Source organism: Berghia stephanieae, chromosome 1 (genome assembly GCF_034508935.2).
Source record: "Berghia stephanieae isolate SIO BIC M18660-M18661 chromosome 1, UCSD_Bste_1.3, whole genome shotgun sequence".
Taxonomy (NCBI): Eukaryota; Metazoa; Mollusca; class Gastropoda; order Nudibranchia; family Aeolidiidae; genus Berghia; species Berghia stephanieae.
In genome coordinates this window covers 32,172,100-32,194,599 of record NC_088360.1, presented here as the reverse complement: position 1 = coordinate 32,194,599, position 22,500 = coordinate 32,172,100, and the positions used below count along the sequence as shown (strand labels likewise).

General features: G+C 36.2%; 1 protein-coding gene across 24 annotated transcripts in view; it reads left to right on the top strand.

Moving 5' to 3' along the window:
• LOC144971952 (receptor-type tyrosine-protein phosphatase F-like) overlaps positions 1–22,500 on the top strand; it is a 359,769-nt gene that overhangs the window by 260,882 nt on the left and 76,387 nt on the right. For 8 of the 24 annotated variants that reach the window (XM_078913141.1, XM_078913163.1, XM_078913156.1 and 5 more), the window contains exon 2: positions 5,179–5,961. The exons of 11 other annotated variants lie outside the window; for them this stretch is intronic. In XM_078913141.1, coding sequence (XP_078769267.1) covers positions 5,520–5,961 — 442 coding nt within the window. In that variant the 5' untranslated portion in view covers positions 5,179–5,519. The remainder of the gene's footprint in view (positions 1–5,178; positions 5,962–22,500) is intronic. 5 more of the 24 variants (XM_078913059.1, XM_078913052.1, XM_078913044.1 and 2 more) reach the window with 1 other exon arrangement.

Here is a 22,500-nt window from a genome sequence, read left to right as displayed (position 1 = left end):
TCATTAATTTGGATAATATTTTAATCCGTAGCTCTCACTCCATATACCTCAGTGCCGGTGTTTTCTATAAAATACTATTATGGATGGATTTGTTATCGGGTTTGGTTTATTTACAACAGTTGTGTTCGTGCATGGATGGAAAGAAATATCTCACCAATCCTAGTGATCGTTAGAATTTTGATTCGTTGTTGAAGTGCAGATGGCGCCGACGTTACATTAATATTGAATTATTTCATTAAAATAATTGTCGGTGATAGAATGTTGGAATTCCAATGGAATGCGACTGATGGATTTTACTACAGTGAAAAATGAATTATATTCTTTGGTAGTTTTGACTGTCGATATTAGTCCACTTTTTATTTGCGCATTAAGTTTTCTTTTCTTTTCTGTTATTTTTTAAAAATAGCCTAGATTAAGAAAAAAAAAATTACAATTGTATTCATCTTTTCTTTTCAGTTTATCGTAAATGTTGATTCCCTTTGATTTTGGATGAATGAAAATAAAAGATGTTTCGATCTGTTCGTTCTGTAGGCCTAAACCCGATTGTTTAGGTATTAGATTGATTGTTTTTGTACGGATTAATTACTGTCCGTGTTGTATTTGGCGCTAGAGGTAGTGATTTTTTAACATGTTTATTTTTGGGCTTGCACGCAATGAGGTTATTACTATCATCATCATCGTCATCATTAGTGTATTACAATAATAATAATAATAATAATAATAATAATAATAATAATGATAATAATGATAATAATGAATAATAATAATAATAATATATAATATATAATAATAATAATAATAATAATAATAATAATAATAATAATAATAATAATAATAATAATAAATAATAATAATAATAATAATAATAATAATAATAATAATTTTAATGGTCATGATAATTTTAATAATAATTTTTATATCAATAATAATAATTGTTTTGATGTTATAAGCAATATTTGTAAATAAATTTATACATTCACACATTATTTATCATAGATACTGCAAAAGTCACAAGAAAGATTCAATTTGTATATATGCATTGTTTTAATAAAGCTCGGTGTCGTAATACATCGTTCATGTAGCAGGACGAGGTCCTTATCATTGGTCTTATCAAGTGGTCTACTGTCTTTTTCATTCTTTATTCTTTAGGTACCCTATTATAACATTATTTTATCCGTTGTCACCCGTGAAGCGTCGTCGTACCAAGTCGAAAAACTATTTTATTTCATTTTAACCAGAAAACTTATCGTTAAAATATCATTTTAGTAAGATTAACCGTTTTAAAGAAAAGTCTCTCGAGATTTCATTGAAGTTGTTCAAGAGTATGGCAGTGAAACGGTGTCAAAGATGGTCGTTTGTGATGCTTTTATATTTTTAAAGATGATGATGATGATGATGATTATGATGCCATGCAAAATATAGTTAAATGTTCTCAAAATAGGACGCTTAAGATCAATATTCTCTTATAAAAATTACCGTTGATTCCTGCTTCCCTTTAATATCTTTTTTATTCTAGAATGTTTTCCTTGTAAATGTATTTACTCAAACTATTTCAGTAAATATACTTTCCGGTGAGGTTGATAGGAATGATGCCGGAGGCATTTACAGCCTGGAATATAAAGTGTTCAGAGGCTTTAATGCCAGGTTCCAATAATTATGTATACACAGCATTTGACATTGCTTGTTTTAACTCAGTCATTTTTTTTTAATTTTAAAAAAAAAGGAAAAAAAAAAGTAAAATCATCTCTCCATCCGCTCTTCCATACCTTTAATGTTCTTAAATAATAGACCTTATACCCATCATAGTTTATTTTTGTATCTTCATCTACTTCTGCTTGAAGCCGGTGCTTGTTGTTTTCTTACCTTCCCCACTTGTTTGCCTCTTGGCCAATTATATTAATAAAACCGCGTTGTACATATATAATTATGTCTCCCACCTCTGGGTGGAACGGGCTGGATTTATTGATGGAACGAATTGTTAACTTTTCCCTCGATAGGACATTTAAAGATTGTTTGGAATCGGAATGGATTCGCATCACAGCTATTAACTTCTGACGTCGAATTGTAATTGTAGTTAATGTTCACTGTCGCTCTAAATAAGTCAACGGTATTGTGCCATATTAGAGGATTTGTCGATATTTTTCTCTTGGTGTTATATTGATTTGGGTTGTTTTTTTCTCCTTCAACTTACAAGTATTTTTCTAGATGTTTTGAATATAACAACATATCTAAATAACTCTTTGAAACATATTTCACATTTCAGCACTTTTTAAAAAGTGATTAGAAAAAAAATTGGAAGAAATAAATCTCAGAGACATTCTTACCGAAAAGAGACCTAATACTGACATGCGTTGGAAGTTCAATAACAGATCATATACACTTATAATGTTTTAAACGACGATTCCATAAATATTCGGTACGGTTATATTATATAAGAGTGTTTCATAATATCAGTCAGATAATATAGCTTAATCTAATTATTTGTTTTATATTTTGTCATAAGAAGGATGCAGTGTTACGGGATTGGTATCATTCTTTGGAGTTTCCCGGAGTGACAACTGGTATTTCTCTTCATTATGGAGATAGAATGAAGTTGACGTCACTCGGGTCTTTGTTATTCTTTTTTGCCATCCACGTTTATGAGTAATTCTCACTAAACTGTATTATCCCGACTATAAAAGTTCATGGTTACACATAGTTTTGTGTGTTGGTCCGTTATGCTTCAGGATGGCAATGTTATGAGCTTTTTAGCCAAGCGCATACTATCTATATATGGTTATATATTTAATTTTGTTGTTGGAAATAAATCATGAAAGTATTGTGAAAAGAAACCAGTTGGTCAATTTAAAACGTTTTCAAAGATTCCACGGTAGATTCGGACTGGGAATGTTGTTTTTCATATACGTAGGTACCTGGCGATTTTCAAGACGCATCCTTTTGTCTCCGCATTGTCGGTTATTCACCAAGTACTGACGTTCCCGGAAGAAACACGATTATAAAATTTTGGCCAAAAAAAACTAATCCTTCTATTATCGATGATTGAACTGTCTCTCATCTTGTCAAAAACTTCCATGATAATGAAGTCCAAGGTTTGAGAGTTTGTTGACATGGTGGGTCGTCATTTTAATCGATCGATGATTGAAGGACGAGTAGTCGGGCCAAAAATTTAAAAACGATTATTTTTTCAGAGTACGGCTAAGTGATGACCAATTCTATTTTTAAAGTCTATATTTATCTTGTATGTACAATTTTACGCGTTATAAACCAGAACTTGACAACCCGTTATAATGTCTTATTATTAGTATAATTCGACGCTTTAATTTAAAAAAAAAATTTTTTTTGCCTAGAACGATAGGTTTAGTTTTAAAGTAATAGTTTCGACTCTGCATTGTTCTAGAGAGTTGTTGTTTGTTGTTTTACGAACGCATTCACCACGTTCTTAACCACGATATCCCTAACCAGAGAGTTATATGTAGCCTGGTAGTATCAATAACTCATTTTCGACCAGATTTGTACTTAAGTCTTCTTAACTTAAACTTAGATAATAGGAGAAGTAGCCATTGAAATCTGTGGTATATTATATTGTGTAATCAAGATACAGTTTTATTTTATTTTTTATATTTACGAACAAAGATGGTGCTGTGCAGGATGAAACATGCAGCCATCGTTTAAACGTAAAATATTGTGACTTTTAAGTCATATAAACAGAATATATTGTGACTTTGGCCAATTAAACAAAATATTTTGACTTCGTGTCAAAGAAGAGATGTGAACTACCATTGTAAAAAATGCCCTATGTAAATCCAAACACTGAATCTACTGTCACACTTTGATAAAACATATTTTTTTTCAAAAATTGCCAAAAAAACTTTTCCTTCAAATATGGCCGATTATCCAGTTTCACTGTTGTATTCTGGAAAGACATGACGTATTTAAATATTTGGCCAGAAAACTCATCCTTTAAATATTGATCCATTAAAGTGACTCTTATCTTGGCAAAAACTCCAAAAACCTGGGACTTCGTGAAGTTTCAGGTTTGAGAGTTTTTGCCAAGATGAGGGTCATTTAAATCGATCGATATTTTTAAATACGTGTCTTTCCACAGTACAGTATTTAGCTGTTTAAAATGACCCTAGACTTGTCAAAAAGTTCCAACCTCGTTTTCAAAGGTTTGACACTTTTTGGAGAAGGGTCATTGTGGCATCTCAGTATTTGAAGTTGGGGCCTTTTCTGGCCGAAATGGGGCAAAAATGTTTGTCTTGAGTTGTTTTTTGTTTTTTTTTCCAGACCAGGCAGAGATGTCAATCTCTGGTATAAATAGGCTGTGGTGTAAATGACTAAATATTGGACCTATTTGGTGGGCAAAATGGTATTGAAGGAGATGAATCCGGTCATTGAATTACTGCGTGTTAACCGATCATTGTTAAACTGGAAAAAAAATACGAATTCTTCAGGAACATTCTTTGATTTTGTTATATTCAATCCTCCCTTTTTACCTCTCAGTGCTAAATTGATTTTTTCCCCTGATTTACCATTTTACTCCGTGTGTTTTAAATAATGTGTAGATTTTATGATATTTTCGGTGATTTGAGACAATCTTTTGTTTTAATTCACAGCTTTAGATGTTGTTAAATATTTAACATTCTTAGTTTATTGTATATACCCTCGACATATTTATCATTATTATTATTACATCGATGTGTGATTATCGTTGTCAGCACGCTTTGGATATTGTACAAATATTTTTCATAATATACAAAATTCGAGTGAAATTTCAGAAATATTGAATAAGGTGTTAAATTTCATTTAATTGAACTATCTGATTTCAATGGACTTTGTTTTAAACTGGATAAATGATTAATAGAAATCTGATTTCATGATCTTCAGCCAGGTCCTGTGACCGTAAACAAAAATTGTTGAAGTTGATTATTATTTCTCCTTTCTTGAAAGACAGTTAGTAAGAGTGCTGGAGATTCACACGCTTCAATCTATGTGTTATTCGTGCCTTCAGTCATTTTGTTGAGTTATTTCTGTTGTTGGAGTATCATTATTTTCATTTCCCTTTTATTTTTGTTATATTCGATATTTAGGTATGATCATTTTTGTATTCACTTTTATTTTGTTTCGTTGTAATTTTCAAAATTTGATTTAATTTTGATTTTTATCCCCGTACACAAGTGGACTAACAAGACACTTTCTAAGTAGCCATGGTAAAACATTTAAGACTGCAGGGATATGATGACTGTCATCTCGTTATACATGGGATTTATAAAGGGTTGAACTTGTTAGATTTTAAGTATCGGACACATCCCTTGTGTTAGCCCGGATGACTTACATTTATCATTTATTTACTTCATTTAAAAGACAAATCTCTGCAGAGACCAACTGGCAAATGTATAAGATTCGTTAATTCTAGAGAAAAGTTGTTTTTCATTTATTTTGATTTTTCATTCAGCTGTGGAATAGATTTTTTTTTATTGTTTTTGTTTGGAATTTGTCAACGCTGCTGTACATTCAAAATGGATACCAGCATTCAACAGAGACGAGTGTCACCTTCTGTATCTAATGTTAACCAATCTCTCTCTGCAATTTTTTTCTCCTCCTCCATCTACTTCCATTTCGTCTTCCTCTTCCTCCTCGTCGCCCTCCAAATTCCTCACGCTTCTTCAGCTCTGCCCAACCCACCCCAGGGCGTAACGGGATCGGAAATTACGGGCACCTCCGTCAAGCTGACGTGGAATGTAGACACGTCAACCGTCCAGCCTGTGTCATCCTACATCATCCAGTACCGCCGAATGGGCAACAAGGGCCGCTTCCAAGAACACAGCGGCATCACCAGACCCGTGTTCACGGTCTCCAGGTTAAAGGCGTACACGGTCTACGAGATTCGAATCATCGCTGTCAATGGAGCTGGTCGCAGCAGGCCTTCTAAGACTATAGAAGTGACCACTGGAGAGTTAGGTCAGTACTCGCTGTCAGCAGTTGTCAAACACTACCACTAATGCTGTTCATGATGTAAATATGTATAATGATATCATTCAAATTTCCAGTATACGTCTCAAAACTTTGAGTCATTGCACATTTTATGGCTTGTTATGGCGTTGCGGCATCATGATCTAACACCAGCATTGAATTTATTTACAAATATTTCTCAGTTAATGCGATCATACTGTATATGTTGTTAATTGATTCGTGCGCGCGCATGTGTAGTTTATGAAGTTTCCATCGCATTGAACGCATATGCATGTTTAATCATAATGTTTGGTATAAATAACGCAGCAATTCTCTTCGGGCTCATGAATGGGGAGGGGGAGATGAAACCAAGTTACGTGTTTTTTTTATTTATTCTATGATAAAAACTGGTTCAGTCTAAATCTTGCTTCAAGCTTCTTGAATTTTCTGCAGCAGGTAATTTACCCATGAACGTGGTCGTCCTTTACCAGATTTTTTTTTACCCCACTTCTTTTGGGGCATCGTGAGTTTTCTTTTGGGGTCTTCTGTCATTAGCTTAAGATCTATGGATTTTCATATTCTCCACGTTTCATTGAATATTGATATTGTTGTATCTTGGCATGTTCCACCTATGAAACGAAATCAAGTTGTTTTTGTTTTGTTTTTGTTTTTCTGTTTTTAATACGCTGAGTACAAATTAGACTTTTCTCCATCCTATCACCGTTTCTTTTACTATTTCTTCTTTTCTCACTCTATTGCATTTATCTATCTGTCTATCTATCTATCTATCTATCTATCTATCTATCTATCTATCTATCTATCTATCTATCTATCTATCTATCTATCATCTATCATCATCTATCATATCTATCTATCTATCTATCTATCTATCTACTCTATCTACTACCTACCTACCTACCTGACCTGCCTGCCTGCCTCCTGCCTATCTATCTATCATCATCTATCTATCTATCTATCTATCATCTATCTATCTATCTATCTATCTATCTATCTATCTATCTATCTATCTATCTATCTATCTATCTATCTATCTATCTATCTATCTATCTATCGCTATGTCCTCATTTTTCCCGATCCCCAAAACGCACAAAAATAATTCATGATCCGTCAGCTCTGTGGCATGTGGCTGAAATGCCATGTTAGTTTTGTCGTGTGTCTGTCTGATTATTCCGCGGTGTTGTATTATTTACCACACAAAGCCCAATTTGTTCATGATGCACTCATCACGCGGATCAATAGACCAAACAGTCATATTATTTCAAACATAACCTTATCCGATACATTAGAACCTTTTGTATAGGCGTTACTGAAAAGTAGGACAGTCGTTAAGTTGTCATAGAAACAATCCATTTTCCACGGTTACCAAGAACGGTTAATAAAACTGTTTTTGACATCGAGGGTCTTTATAAGTTAGCCCAGTACAGCTCAGCCGGAATTCCTCGGAGAAATTGTCTCGTTCGGTCTTGCTTTTTTTCCTAAATATTTATATTTGTCAAAATTTCTATTCATCTTAGAAATAGGATTTCAGGTTATGCGATGTAATTGGATCATACACACACCTAGGGTAGTTAGTTGGCTCCACCGAGTACACCTGCTGTCCTTATTTGTGCAGTTATGTAATTTTACGATAAAAGTCGTTTATGGCGAATAAAAAGATGCTAAAATCCTGATTTCTCCATCCTTTGCGCAACGAGCTACGATAGGATTTCCATGGATGCAAACACATGATTCAGTCTAAATCGGTGCTCCCCGTACCTGGGAACCTTAGTCATGCGCATTCACCTTCAAGCACTTGTCAATAGACTTAAATGATTAATACAATTTCCACCATACTACGAGTCATGTCGTTTTCTTTTAAACCCTGTTCCATAATGTAAAAGAAAAGAAAATCTCAACGAATTGCAGTGCCATAAAATATTAAAAGAAGCATCTCAAAACGTTGTACCTTAAGGAAAGCTGAAAGTGTGGAAAAATTCTTTTATTCTCTAACTCATAGTTTTCTTTCTGTTTTGTCTGACACTATAACATTACTTTTTATATTTTTATATCGCGCGTAACCTAACAATTTTCTAACATTGATGCTGTAAATCCTTTATTTTTTTTAATAGCCAGCTTTTAGATCCGTCTCACACAATAGCATATTTTCGATCTCTGTCATTTTCAGCCTTGCGTTTACTTATTAACATTTAAACATTCTCTCGTAGAATAGCATATTTTCGATCTTTTTGTCATTTTCAATATAATGCATTTTCTCATATCCAGGTCGTTAACATTTTAACCTGTTTTCTTCTATTCTCATTCCTTAAGCAAAATTATGCTTTTTATTTGTTTTAAAATCGCACAATTGCATTGTAAGTTTTATAAAATTGTAGTAGAAAATCAAGGAAAACAAAACAAACACCCCCCCCCCCCAAAAAAAAAAAAACACTACTACCTCCTCTCCCCCTCCCCCCCCCCCCCCCCCCAAACAAATAAACAAATAATCACTTCTTGTCCTATTTTAAATTTCTTCACGCAAACGACTTTAACAGGAAACATTCGTGTCAATGTGGAGAGGTCTTCGAGACCGTTACGCTTGCCATTCATTTCTCTATCTTCTCCACGGAGTTTGAGACTCGAGACACTGAAGTAGAAAACAACGAGTGCCTGTCACTCCGGGGTTGTCGCTTCAGGAAAAGACGAGTGTTTTTAAGCCTATTAGATTGTTTACCATAACAGCAGAAAGGCGCTGGGGATGCCTGGTCTATTAATTTCGAGTTAACGGCTACATCTGAGCCTTCGTAATTCTCCCAAGGATTTTGAACTATCGATTTCATCTTCTTTTTACAAATTGTTCGACGATCTGTGCCGGACGTAGAAGCCCTGTGCTCAACACAGTCGTGCTCTGTCAAAAAGCATTATCTTTATTTCATTTTGGACCGAGTCTTTCATATCACACGCATCAGCGGCAAGTTCATCTTCTTTTTACAAATTACTTGACGATTTGTGCCGGACTTAGAAACCTTGTACTCAACACCGTCGTGCTCTGTCAAAAAGTATTATCTTTTTACATTTTGACTCTAAGTCTTTCATATCACACGCATCATCAGCAAGTTCATTCATATCCTTTACATTTGGTCATCCAGTCTGATGACGTATTTCTTTGTTTTATGGTTGTTTGCTGACGCATTCACCTGGGACGGGGGGGGGGGGGGGGGGGGGGGGGGGGGGGGACGACATACTGTTCGTGCAAGATTTTATTATTATTATTATTATTATTATTATTATTATTATTATGTAATTAAGACTGTATTTGTTGTTCATATAATTTCAGCTTGTCATGATATTTAAATCACTGTCTGGAGGATACGAGGTCATCGACCGCTTTTTTCCTTTTCTTTTTTTAAATTGTTGCAGCATTATTATTAAATACCAGAAAAGAGAATGATATATTTCTCATCGATATCAGGAATAAATCAACGGCCAGACAGTTTTGACACCATTTTCATAGAAATTAGTATTAGATTGATCTCAATCATCAATGAACCACCTGATGGCTTCACTACTACCTTCACAACTATCATCATCACCATTCCATCACCCCTCCCCCCCCCCCTCCCCCTCCCCCCACCTGTCACATTACAATCATGTCAATACCATTCCAATCTACAGACCTTACGTTGTTGATGATCACCCTTAAGGAACGCCCACACTATGTCCGAAAACACACGTGCGTTAAAATGCCGAAATCAGTCGAGAGAAAAGAGCTTATCATTTGTTTAGTAAAGTGATCTAAAAACTAAAATAGATAGCTGGAAAAATCGATGTTGTTGACGTTAAGAGTTTTATTTAAAAAATTGAGAATGTGGAGATTTATTACCCGTTGGTCACATGTCACTAATTATTCACGACTGTTGTACTGGCTCATTTATGTCACGACTGATTTGTAACTGATTGATTGTCTAAAATCTGGTGGGCGCGAGACGTGTGTTGACGGTTGTCTGTTGAATGTGCTATAACATTATGGGAAGGCATGATAATTCTAATATATCACAGCTACCGTCGCCGTTCCGATTCTATTCTATATTCTATTCGGTGATAATCAATCTTTCGTTGTCTTATTGTCTAGTAATCATTTGGGTATTGCCAGCATTCGGCACATCGCCATCTTGATCAGATATCGCGAATGGATTAGTATTAGGCCACCCACTGACAAAACAACCTTTTTAAAAAAAAATTTTGGACAGAAAAATTTGACCTTAAATCGATTGCTTAAGATAGAATCAACTCTTATTAGAAATTCTCAAAAGTCAGGCTTCTTGGGAGAAAAAGTGTCAGGTTTAAGAATTTTTTAATATTTCCGTTCAGGGTCATCTTGATTTATCAAAGTATGAAGTAAAAGATTTATAGCTGATTTAAAAGATACTTTTTTTTATTACTTTACTACAGTTTTGTAGTTTATAATAGTTGAATGAAGAGGATTATGTTGTGATGGTAAATCCAGGCATTGATAGAGTTGATCTGATCTATCGGTTCTACCTTATAATGGCGAAGCGCCTTTTTCCTTTCTTTTTTTTTTTTTGTTGTTGTTGTAATTTGGCCAGAAAACTTATTTCATTTATCGATCGATTAACTTGATTCCCGATTTGTCGTTTTTAAACCTGAGACTTCTCTGAAGACACGAGTGTGATACTTTTGACAGGTTGGGATCATCTTAATTGATCGATATAGAGTTATAAAGTAAATGATTTTTGACCAAATTCTTCTTCTTTTTTTGGGGGGGAAAGTGTTTTGTAAGAACAAGGCAGTTTTGGCTTGGCGATGTTTTGACATAGGGCTGTCATTACAATCTGACTAGGAGTAGATAGTAGATAGAGGTCGATGGTTTTTTGGTATACTATTAGTATGGTTGTGCTTATGTCACGAACTTTGGGATCATCTTGTATGGTACTCGGTTTCTATCCGTTAAAATTACTGGTGTTTTCAGAAGTTTGTTATGATGGATAAGTTTTAATTGCCATTTCTATGATTTCATTTTTATTCAATTAAACTGTCCGACAACGTAGTTTAAAAAAACAACATGTTTTGCATTTTACAACAGAGTCAGGAAAAGTGTGAAGGGAAGAAGGGGAGGTGGGGGGTGGGGTGGTAAGGGGGGATATACAGGTAGTTAGACAAGTATTTAGTCACAATGTAGATATAATATACACATTTATAAGGAGAGTTTTTGTGTAATTTATGTATGATAAATTTAGGGGGAGAGAGAGAGAGAGAGTTACTGTAATTGGATAAGAAAGATAATTGCTCAATGAGAAAAACGGATTATCGATATTTGTTATTGTCTTTAAACTCACCGTATCCGTCAGTGAGAGTGTGGGAGTTAATGCTGAATAGAATGAACCGTTAACATATTTTTACACAATGGTCAGAATTGTTTGTTTTTAATTAATATTTGGTATTTCTCTAATTCATATTCTTCCGTTAATTAAATTACCTTTCTTTCCTCACTCACTCCGTATTTATTACACTAACTCATAGATACATTCAGATACATTCGTGGTCATTTTGGGACTTTTTTTCTTCTTTCTCATGCTTGACGGTAATTTTATTCAATATCACATCACTGCACACGTTAACTCACCACATTTCATTTTTAATTACTTGAATATATTATGTATGGCTTTGAAATGTTCCCATTTTACTTCACGCCAGCCAAAACTAACATTATAAAACAGGCCAGTTCTGAAAAAAAAAACCAACAACACGTTTTTAAGAGGTTTGGTCAGAGAACTTGTCCTTCAAATATCCCAGGTTTGAGAGTTTGACAATATGAGGGTCATTTTAATCGATGGGTATTCGAAGTACGAAATTTCTGGCTAAACTTATAAAGACGTGATTTTTTTTTCAGAATGGGCTAGAGCGCTTGCTTTGTATTGATAATCAGTATCTATACGGAAGGAAGGCGTGAATCATTTTACTATCAGTAATTTCGTCTCTATTTCTCGCTCACTTAAACCCTTGCTGATTATGTTTATATTTCAACATTTACCATAGATAAGATGCATCCTACGATACGCAGAAGAAGTGGCCGGTACAGTAGCCACGTAGGCAATTTATTTTCCACCCACAACGAAGTCTTTATGAGTCAACTTTGTAGCGATAGGCACCATTATAGGCACCAATGGCCATCTGTCTGTCAGGCATCGCTACTTATCTCAACATACAACTGCAATTACCTGCGCACTGACCCATGCACACTGATACCCACTATGTTGTTGTGACATTAAGTAGAGGAACATTGCAATGAGGAGCAGTGTAGGAAAGTAATAATAATTAAAATGTGTTTATTGGAAAAGAATCATCTAAAAGAAAAGTCGTTGGACTACTTTCAGTTGAAATTATTTTTTTATTAATTATTTGTTGTTTAGAATTTGTTTAAAACTTCATTTAGCATTGACGTTCTCGTCTCTTTGTAAAGTTACATTATACACTTACTATTTATTACTGATTCTACGTAAAGGCAAATACCAAACTCAACTGTGGCTGAAACTGTGAAGTAGTTTATGAAAGTTAACAGCTCGTTAAATAGTAGAAGGAAGTAGAGAGGTATCTTGTCATACCGACCTCTCCTGAGTCAACCAGAAAATATAGCTAAAACAAACAAACAAACAAACAAACAAACAAACAAAAAAGATGAGAAAAATTGAGCAGAAAAACATACGCTTGTCTCAGTCTTTTCTTTTCTACTTCTTCTTCTTCTTTTGAGTTGACTGACTGTGGCATCAGCTGGAATATTCGGGAATTCTTCCGGCATCCCTTTGTTTACAATTTTTGTCCGTTTTTGAAACATTCGTGCCTCAACAAGTAATGTGTTGTTTATGATATTAAAATTAAACTGGTCGTAGTCACTTTAAAAAAATGTTTATTATTTCTTTTACGACGAAAATGTCCATCTATCTAAACTCAGGTCACCAATTTCATACCTGCCATCATAGTGGGGTACCAATACGAGCGGAGTACAAATAGCAGCAGGAAATGATAATATATCTTCTGTACACGTATCTTAATCTGCAGTTTGCAGCCAGAGGGTAGTGTATCTTTCTGCCCTATCGGCCTTCTATTCCCTCCTTTTAACCTTATCGCGATAAACATTTCATTAAGATATGAAGTGAATAGAAAAGTGCCAGAAGACAATAGAGAATAAAAAATTTTCGCGGCGGTGGTGGGGTTTGAACCTGCGACCTTATTGGTACGACAACTCCGCCTGGCAGGTGAGAGCGTGGCTCTACCGTGTGAGCTATCAACGAACACAAAAATATTCGTTTCAAACTCAAAGTCATTACTAGATCCCTCTCTCACCCACTTCTTGAGACCGCCGATTCGTTCGTACACCACCATCGCGAATAATTTTGACCAGCAGTTAAGCTTAATAGCCAATATTCTCAACACAAACATATAACATAGAAACGATAGAGACATTGAGTATGCTCCGGTGTATGGGGTGAATTTTTAATTCAGAAAAGTGAGTGGAGCAGGCACTTATGTTGGTAACAACAAGATATGAAGTGAATAGAAAAGTGCCAGAAGACAATAGAGAATAAAAAATTTTCGCGGCGGTGGTGGGGTTTGAACCTGCGACCTTATTGGTACGACAACTCCGCCTGGCAGGTGAGAGCGTGGCTCTACCGTGTGAGCTATCAACGAACACAAAAATATTCGTTTCAAACTCAAAGTCATTACTAGATCCCTCTCTCACCCACTTCTTGAGACCGCCGATTCGTTCGTACACCACCATCGCGAATAATTTTGACCAGCAGTTAAGCTTAATAGCCAATATTCTCAACACAAACATATAACATAGAAACGATTGAGACATTGAGTATGCTCCGGTGTATGGGGTGAATTTTTAATTCAGAAAAGTGAGTGGAGCAGGCACTTATGTTGGTAACAACAAGATATGAAGTGAATAGAAAAGTGCCAGAAGACAATAGAGAATAAAAAATTTTCGCGGCGGTGGTGGGGTTTGAACCTGCGACCTTATTGGTACGACAACTCCGCCTGGCAGGTGAGAGCGTGGCTCTACCGTGTGAGCTATCAACGAACACAAAAATATTCGTTTCAAACTCAAAGTCATTACTAGATCCCTCTCTCACCCACTTCTTGAGACCGCCGATTCGTTCGTACACCACCATCGCGAATAATTTTGACCAGCAGTTAAGCTTAATAGCCAATATTCTCAACACAAACATATAACATAGAAACGATTGAGACATTGAGTATGCTCCGGTGTATGGGGTGAATTTTTAATTCAGAAAAGTGAGTGGAGCAGGCACTTATGTTGGTAACAACAAGATATGAAGTGAATAGAAAAGTGCCAGAAGACAATAGAGAATAAAAAATTTTCGCGGCGGTGGTGGGGTTTGAACCTGCGACCTTATTGGTACGACAACTCCGCCTGGCAGGTGAGAGCGTGGCTCTACCGTGTGAGCTATCAACGAACACAAAAATATTCGTTTCAAACTCAAAGTCATTACTAGATCCCTCTCTCACCCACTTCTTGAGACCGCCGATTCGTTCGTACACCACCATCGCGAATAATTTTGACCAGCAGTTAAGCTTAATAGCCAATATTCTCAACACAAACATATAACATAGAAACGATTGAGACATTGAGTATGCTCCGGTGTATGGGGTGAATTTTTAATTCAGAAAAGTGAGTGGAGCAGGCACTTATGTTGGTAACAACAAGATATGAAGTGAATAGAAAAGTGCCAGAAGACAATAGAGAATAAAAAATTTTCGCGGCGGTGGTGGGGTTTGAACCTGCGACCTTATTGGTACGACAACTCCGCCTGGCAGGTGAGAGCGTGGCTCTACCGTGTGAGCTATCAACGAACACAAAAATATTCGTTTCAAACTCAAAGTCATTACTAGATCCCTCTCTCACCCACTTTTCATTAGCAGGGCATTGGAATCTCTGCACATCCACCCTATTAGCATCCCTGGCCCCGCATGCTTCCAGTCTCATTTCGCTTCGTTAGTCACACCTTTAGTGCATCTTGTTTTTATCAGTTTACGACCTGCATTACCTCGAATACCCTGAACACTAGAGGTGCCAACCCTATCTTGTATTTTGCTAAAATCTTCACGGTTTCAATCATAAACAAATCTAACCGTCCTTAGTCAATAATGGAAATGATCCTATCATTACAGCTCTGAGTTAGTTTGATTCCTTATTTTTATTGAGTCTCTACACAATTTCATGCATTTAGTTTATACTCTTTGACCTGTAACTTTGACAATGGTTTTTTAAATTTTATATCTTATCTTGTCAGTTGGCCGTTTTGAAACAATTTTCATAACCTCTCCAGCACACTCCGTTGATATAAAATTTAGATGCCGTATATCAGAATTGATAATAACAAACATCATAAGTAAAGCATATTTTCCTCCATTGATATTAGCTCTGCCATGCCCTAACCAACAAAAGGACATTCTTATTGCGGTCAGAGTCACGGAGAAACGAGGGAGGAATTGCCGAATGTAAAGAAAAGCTTATACTATCTAATTGTGTTAACAGAACTGAAAATAAATGTTCTCTATTAAACTAAGGCGAAATTTCAAAGTAGAGATTAAGTCAATTACAAAGCCTAATAAATATATTGAGAAGGATTCTTGTTTTAGATTTGATGCCGTGAGCCAGCGCGCTTTGACGTTCCAAAATAAACACAAAACAAAACAAAACAGAACAAACAAACAAAAACAAACCCAAAACAAAACAAAAAATAACAACCAACAATTAATATATGAATAGATAAAACCATCCATATTATCCGATCGAAGAGCTACCAAGTAAATCATGTACCAGACACTTTGATAATAGTCAATTGATTTCTGGCCTCTCTATTGTTTTGTGACCTCATGATGTACACAGCATTCACTACCATAGTCCCGTTTTGGGACCAATGACTTATTGTTGTGAAATGTCAAAGTTAAGAAGTTAATGTATGACGCTATGCCCAAATGTGATTTTTGTTTTGTTTTGGTAATATTCTACCCAAAAATACATTAACATTTATCTGTTTTGAAAGTCTGTAGAAGAATTCCTTTTCGTTTGTTTCTCTTGGTCAATTAATGAAAAAAGATACAATAATGAAAAGGATACAAAATTCTAGGCTATGCTACCAGAATCAAATTAGAAATAGCCTTTTAAAGTCTCGGTGGAAAAATTTGGACAAAAAGTTGACCCTTAAAGAAACTGTTTCTGCTACTCTTTCGGACTGTCAGATTTTGGATTTTTTTTTCATAATCGAACTCTGAGAAACTAATTGACATTTTAATAATTTTCATAACTTTTCAAAATAATTTGATTACGGTAACGTGTTTTTGTATCGATGGTTACACACCTTGTATAGCCCGCCCGACGAAATTATTGATAGAAAAGCAAGGGATGATCAGGAAAATACACTTCTTCAGTAGCCCATTCGGAATTGATTTTTTAAATTTTCTTTCACTTTTATGTGAGTTGTAAATCCAATATGGAGATGAATGTTAAATTCTAAGACCCATTATTGTAATATAGAGTTGTATTTGTCATAAATAATGCTAGCGCTTAAAAGACCGCATGCCTTGTCCCGTGTGTTTAATGTACGCTGTTCCACCAAATATATGGGATGGTTTGGAAAATGCACTTCCCCAATAGCAAATTCGGATTTTATTTTAAAATATTTTTTCACTTTTTTTTTTTGTGATTTATAAAGTGAAGTGGTTTCGAAGTATGCATGTGTAAACTAATTCGTTTGTGTGTCGCCCTCCCCCTTCCCCCTGCCCACCCTGTGTTTGTGTGAAAGCTAAAGCCTGGAATAAATAAATACATATGGCGCTACCTGCATTACAAATTATTCCCTCTAAATTTGATTTCCGTTTCTCTTCGAACCATTGAATTATCGTTCTTGGCAAGATTCGCACGCTCTGCTTTGAATAAATAAATGAGTAAATGTTTGTTGTTTTATAAAGAAAAGATTAATAACATGTACAAATTATCATTTCCCACAAAGAAAGCTGGAAATGTTTTCAATTTTCGAAAAATATTTCTCAACCTTTTCTTATCAAGAGGAGAATTCTTTTCACACATCATTTGGCTTAAAACAGTTACATATCCCAAATTGATTTCCCCATTTCTCCTCTCCATCCCTCCTCTCAGATCAGTGCCATCAACATTCCCCTCCTCCTCCTCCTTCTTCTTCTTCTTCTTCTTCTTCTTCTTCTTCTTCTTCTTCTTCTTCTTCTTCTTCTTCTTCTTCTTCTTCTTCTTCTTCTTCTTCTTCTTCTTCTTCTTCTTCTCTTCTTCTTCTTCTTCTTCTTCTTCTCTTCTTCTTCTTCTTCTTCTTCTTCTTCTTCTTCTTCTTCTTCTTCTTCTTCTCTTCTTTTTCTTCTTCTTCTTCTTCTTCTTCTTCTTCTTCTTCTTCTTCTTCTTCTTCTTCGTTTTCATCAAATTGGATTTGTACAAATCAGGGAAGGGTAGTTGGGGAGGGGGGAACATAACAGTAAAACAACAAATTTTGTTTAGTTCGAATTCTCACTGCAATCCTAGTTTACCAAGTTGTCATACATTCCAACCAGAGATACTCATACGTACCAGATTGGTATATTTGAATGTATAATTTGTGAATGGGTATAAAAATGTGTTAGCTGGGTGCTTCCTTTAACATGTTTCTGATTTGGAGCTGACCTGAAGAAATGGAGCGCGTTCTGCTATCTCTTCAATCCCCAACACCTTTATCATCTTTCACTTTTCAATCACATATTTTTAAAAATAAATTCCTACCTTAATTTTTCACGAACACACACACACACACACACAGACTTACACACATACATTTCCTCTCTCTCTCTCTCTCTCTCTCTCTCTCTCTCTCTCTCTCTCTCTCTCTCTCTCTCTCTCTCATTATGACTGTAATTATAATTCAATTTGTAGATCTATTTGATGTCCATAAATAGTCAAGTGATGATAGCCGAAAATCCATTTATTTGTGTGACACCTCCCCCCCCCCCCCACCCCCACCCCCAACCACCTCATTTCGAACTCCACAATAGTGATTGCTTTGTCACGCTAACAGGCAGTATTTTTACCTTCACCTCCGGAGCAATAAACGACCCGTTTAGAGATTGGAAAATCAGTCCGAAGAATAGCAAGGAAAACCTCTCAGTGTGAGGGGAGCTCATTGCATCGATCAAAATGTCGTTTACCTGTCAGACTGCCTTGATTCAAATGATTAAATATGAACCGTTTTGCCAACTCCAGGCAGCTACCGGTGATTGTTTTAATGATTTAACAGAAGACTCTCTCTCTCTCTCTCCCTCTCTCTCTCTCTCTCTCTCTCTCTCTCTCTCTCTCTCTCTCTCTCTCTCTCTGTGTGTGTAGGTGTGTGTGTGTGTGTGTAGGTGTATTTGTGTGTGTGTGTGTGTGTGTGTGTATCTTAAGGCCCACTCACCACTTCCGTCTTTTTGTTGACAAGTCAACTGTTTCAACTCACAGCCAGGTTCATTCATTTGTAAAGCCACCCTTTTATTACGATAGGATCAATGGAGTACTGGATAAACACCTTTGATTTGGTTTAACCCTATTGCTGTTTTAGTACCTCTCTACTAAACGTATTGATTTAAACCGGTTTACTGCCGTAATCTAGAAAATATCGTATATAATATTTTGGCTAAATGGCTCGTCCTTCAAATATAAGTCGATTTAAATAACCCTTTTCTTGGCAAAAAGAAAACAAAACAAAATAAAAACCTATCGACTCGGGACTTTGCGAAGTCCCAGGTTTGAGAGTTTTTGCCCAGATGAGAGTCATTTAAATCGATCACTATTTGGAGGACGAGTTTTTTGGCCAATTTTTAAATGCGAGTTTTTCCAGAGAACGCCAATTAGCTGGTTAATCACCCAAGATGCCACTCTGGCCAGTCAGGCAAACCCAATTTGAGGAATAGTAGTGGTACACCTAAAAATACTACTACTACTACTACTACTACTACTACTACTACTACTACTACTACTACTACTACTACTACTACTACTACTACTACTACTACTACTTTTACTACGCAATATAGATACTGTCCTGATAATTTTACATCGTGCTGTAGAATTTAACTTTAACGTAGTATGAGATTTTGGTATACCCTTGATAAACTTGTTGTTAAAATAACAACAGGTGATGAGTTTTAAATCATACAGTTTGGCCACATTTTCAATGACGATTCGACACTCAGGCATCGTTTTATTGTCTGAATTTGTTAAATCGAATTTTATTGACCTTAAATTCTGGTTCTTATAGCATCACGTGACATTTTTTTATCGAGATATCTGATCGTTGTGCCTCTGTAGTACCCATTGCTCTCCAATCGGTTCTTTTTATTTCTCGAGAGATTTGTTCACTAAGTTTTTACCATTTTCGTCAACAAGTCTTAAACAAATTAAAGACTTTACTATGACATTTTGAAATAGGGCATTAAAAAAATATTTCGTAAAACGAACATTATAGAGTTGAAATGTTGCTTCAGTTATCTAAATTGGTTGACCAAACGTATGCTGAGCAGAGAACCTGGTATTATTGAAAGTCTATCGACATTGCGTGTTCTTAAGGATTGCCCGTCCAGCCCGAAGGTTTATATTATGTGGAATGTGTATACACATCGTCGACTCCCATTTCATTCGCCGCCTTTAATTTCCATCTCCTCCACCTTTACTATATAATATTTTGTCCATCTTCTTCCCATTGGTCAATTTTTCACCTTTGCTCTTCCTCACTCATTTCCCCCCTTTCCCTCCTACTTCTTATATCATCCCCTCAGTCTTTCTCTTTATACTTATTCTACCCCCCCCCCCCCGCGCCTCCCTTTTTTTTCCACTCCTTGTTATCATCCTCATAGAATCATTTTCATCGTCTCCACCAATTTCACATCATCATTATCGATCGCAATTTCAACAAGCAGCTTCAAAGATCAAAGTGCAATGAATGGACCCTCCTTCCAAACTGACCCATGCCTGCGCACTTACCCCTGATCTCTCGTGACAACTCTCATCTCGTTAGCCCCAAACTGCCCACCGATGCATGTCGTGCATGTCCGGTGATTCCATGATTAATGGATCCCGAGTCCCCAAGGGAGGTTTACTCCACGTCTTGTAATGTTTAATTGACATGGATGGAGCCCATGATACCTACAATCTGGACGGTTGTTCTATTGTGTAATAGATTTAGTGATGTCCATAGTACATCAAGCCTGTATTCAATTCTGTCTCTCACTAAGCAAACCTTGAGGCGCTGCATAGTTTCATTTTTTTTTTTAGCTTAAAAAATATCTACTAGTAATGTTAGTCTGACTGACGCGGTATTTTCATTTGTTAGAAAACAGAATATAAAAACAATGTTGGGAAAACTATTTGACGCGCGCTGAATTTTGAGAATCTCTAATGTTTGCTGTCAGTTGAATATCGATTAGTATTTTTTTTTTCTTTATTAAAAAAAAATGTTGTTACTTCTTCCTTTCATTCTTTCTTTCATTTTTTCCTCACTCATACTAACAATAACGGTGCTCGCTTTGTGATAAATTAATTTAAAACTGATTTAAAACTACCAGTTTCACCATCTTTATCGTGTGATTGCCATTTCTTGACAGCTAGTGAGAGTTAAATCCGGGAGAGAGAGAGAAGAGAGAGAGAGAGAAGAGAGAAGAAGAGAGAGAGAAAGAGAGAGAGAGAGAGAAAAGGGAGGGGGAGAGAGAAAGGAGAGAAAGGGAGAGGGGGAGGGAGAAGAAGAGAGAGATGAGGAGAGAGAGAGAGAGAGAGAGAGAGAGTAAAGATGAAAAGGGGATACTATAAGTCCAGCGATATCGTGCTCGTGTTATAACGTCGAGCCTGTCGTCTACACTATCCATGCGATTCCATCCTTAATAATGATGCTTGCTTTCAGGCAACATCTCCAATCTCTAGCGGGGAATTGAATTATTGGAAACCAGAGTCCTTCTACATTTGCTGGTTATGACCAAAAATAACTAAACCCACCAATCCAAAACAATAACAAGGTGCCCCTGGGGATGTTTAAACCTGTTAAGCTTGCAATCTCAGTGAACAGCATTTCTGTTGCAGATTTTAAACAGTTTGATTTCTGGTTCATTTCGGGTCTCACTGAAAGCAACGGGTCTTGTTATGTATTTAAAAGCATTGGCCAGATTGAGGTCCTATCGTTTTGTAATCTCATTCGAGGGTTATTTGTTTTTAAAACCACATAGACTAATACTATTCAGACAGTGTAATATATATTTTTTTGAAAACAATAAAAACTAGAGCTTTTATATCGCGCAATATCCACTAAATTTGCTCTAAGCGCTTTACAAAGGGTCCCTGACCAACAGCAACACGTAACATGTAGAACGAGGCATGACATCTGTTACAAATTTTCCGACAGAGACAACGCTGCTGATGGCCAGATACTCATTTTACACCTGAGTGCGGTGAGAGAATGTGAGTAAATAGTAAAAAGTCCAAGGACTCAACTGTGCGCCGAGCGAGGCTCGAATTCAAGACCTTCCGATCTGAAAGCGAGTGCCATACCAGAAGACCACATAGCCGCATAATATGACTTAAATTGCCCCGGCTAGGTGTTATTAAAAGTCAAACTAGTCTACTTTTACTTTAAACTGGGAGAAATAAGTTTGAAAAGTTTGAAATTAAACAATAATTGTGTGGATCTAGATATGTGTTTTATAGAATATGTGGTTTTACTTAGTGTGATTACGGAATTATTAAAATTCGTCGTCAAAATTAATCACCACATTTCAGAACAAGTATTCAATATTGGACAAATGGGTTGGCAATTAACAATATACCAAAACATTCACTCGAAATGGAAATGAGTCACTATGATGACCATTGAAGATTGATGAAGTGAAAAAAAAAGAGTTTATCTTCTGTTAGTCGGTGGATATCAATTAATTAAATTAATTGAAAAAAAAAACTGTGGGTCTGTAAGTTTATTAGACCCCAACCCCTGCCACAACTGAAAACATTATGGTATCCTTACAAAATGCGTCTGTACTCTCAAGAATCAGTAGTTCTACCTTTAATAAGGAACCTAGTTTTGTTATGGAGGCAGCGCTTTAACCCCCCCCCCCCCTGCCCTCTCCCCCGGGCTTCCCTTCGTCATTTATTTTCGGTGTTTAATTGGTCTCACTGATAGACGGAGAGTCCCCCAACCCTCTCCATTTCCCCCCAAATAGTCTGCTACTATGTCAGACACTAGCTGGGTACTTCTATCGCTCGATATCTCTAGTTCTCCTCATTTAAATTTGGTGAAAATCCCCCCCCCCCCCCCCCCCACCCCCAACATCTTTGAATAGTGGAATCCCAAGCTGAATGAAGCTTGAAGGAAGAACCTCCTTCACGTCCATCGTTAGCCGATACTCTGGCGGCGTCCCTACCACCATCGGTACCACTTTGTCCTCGTCATCGTCTTCCTAATGAGCCAACCGGAGAGATTAGATAATGAT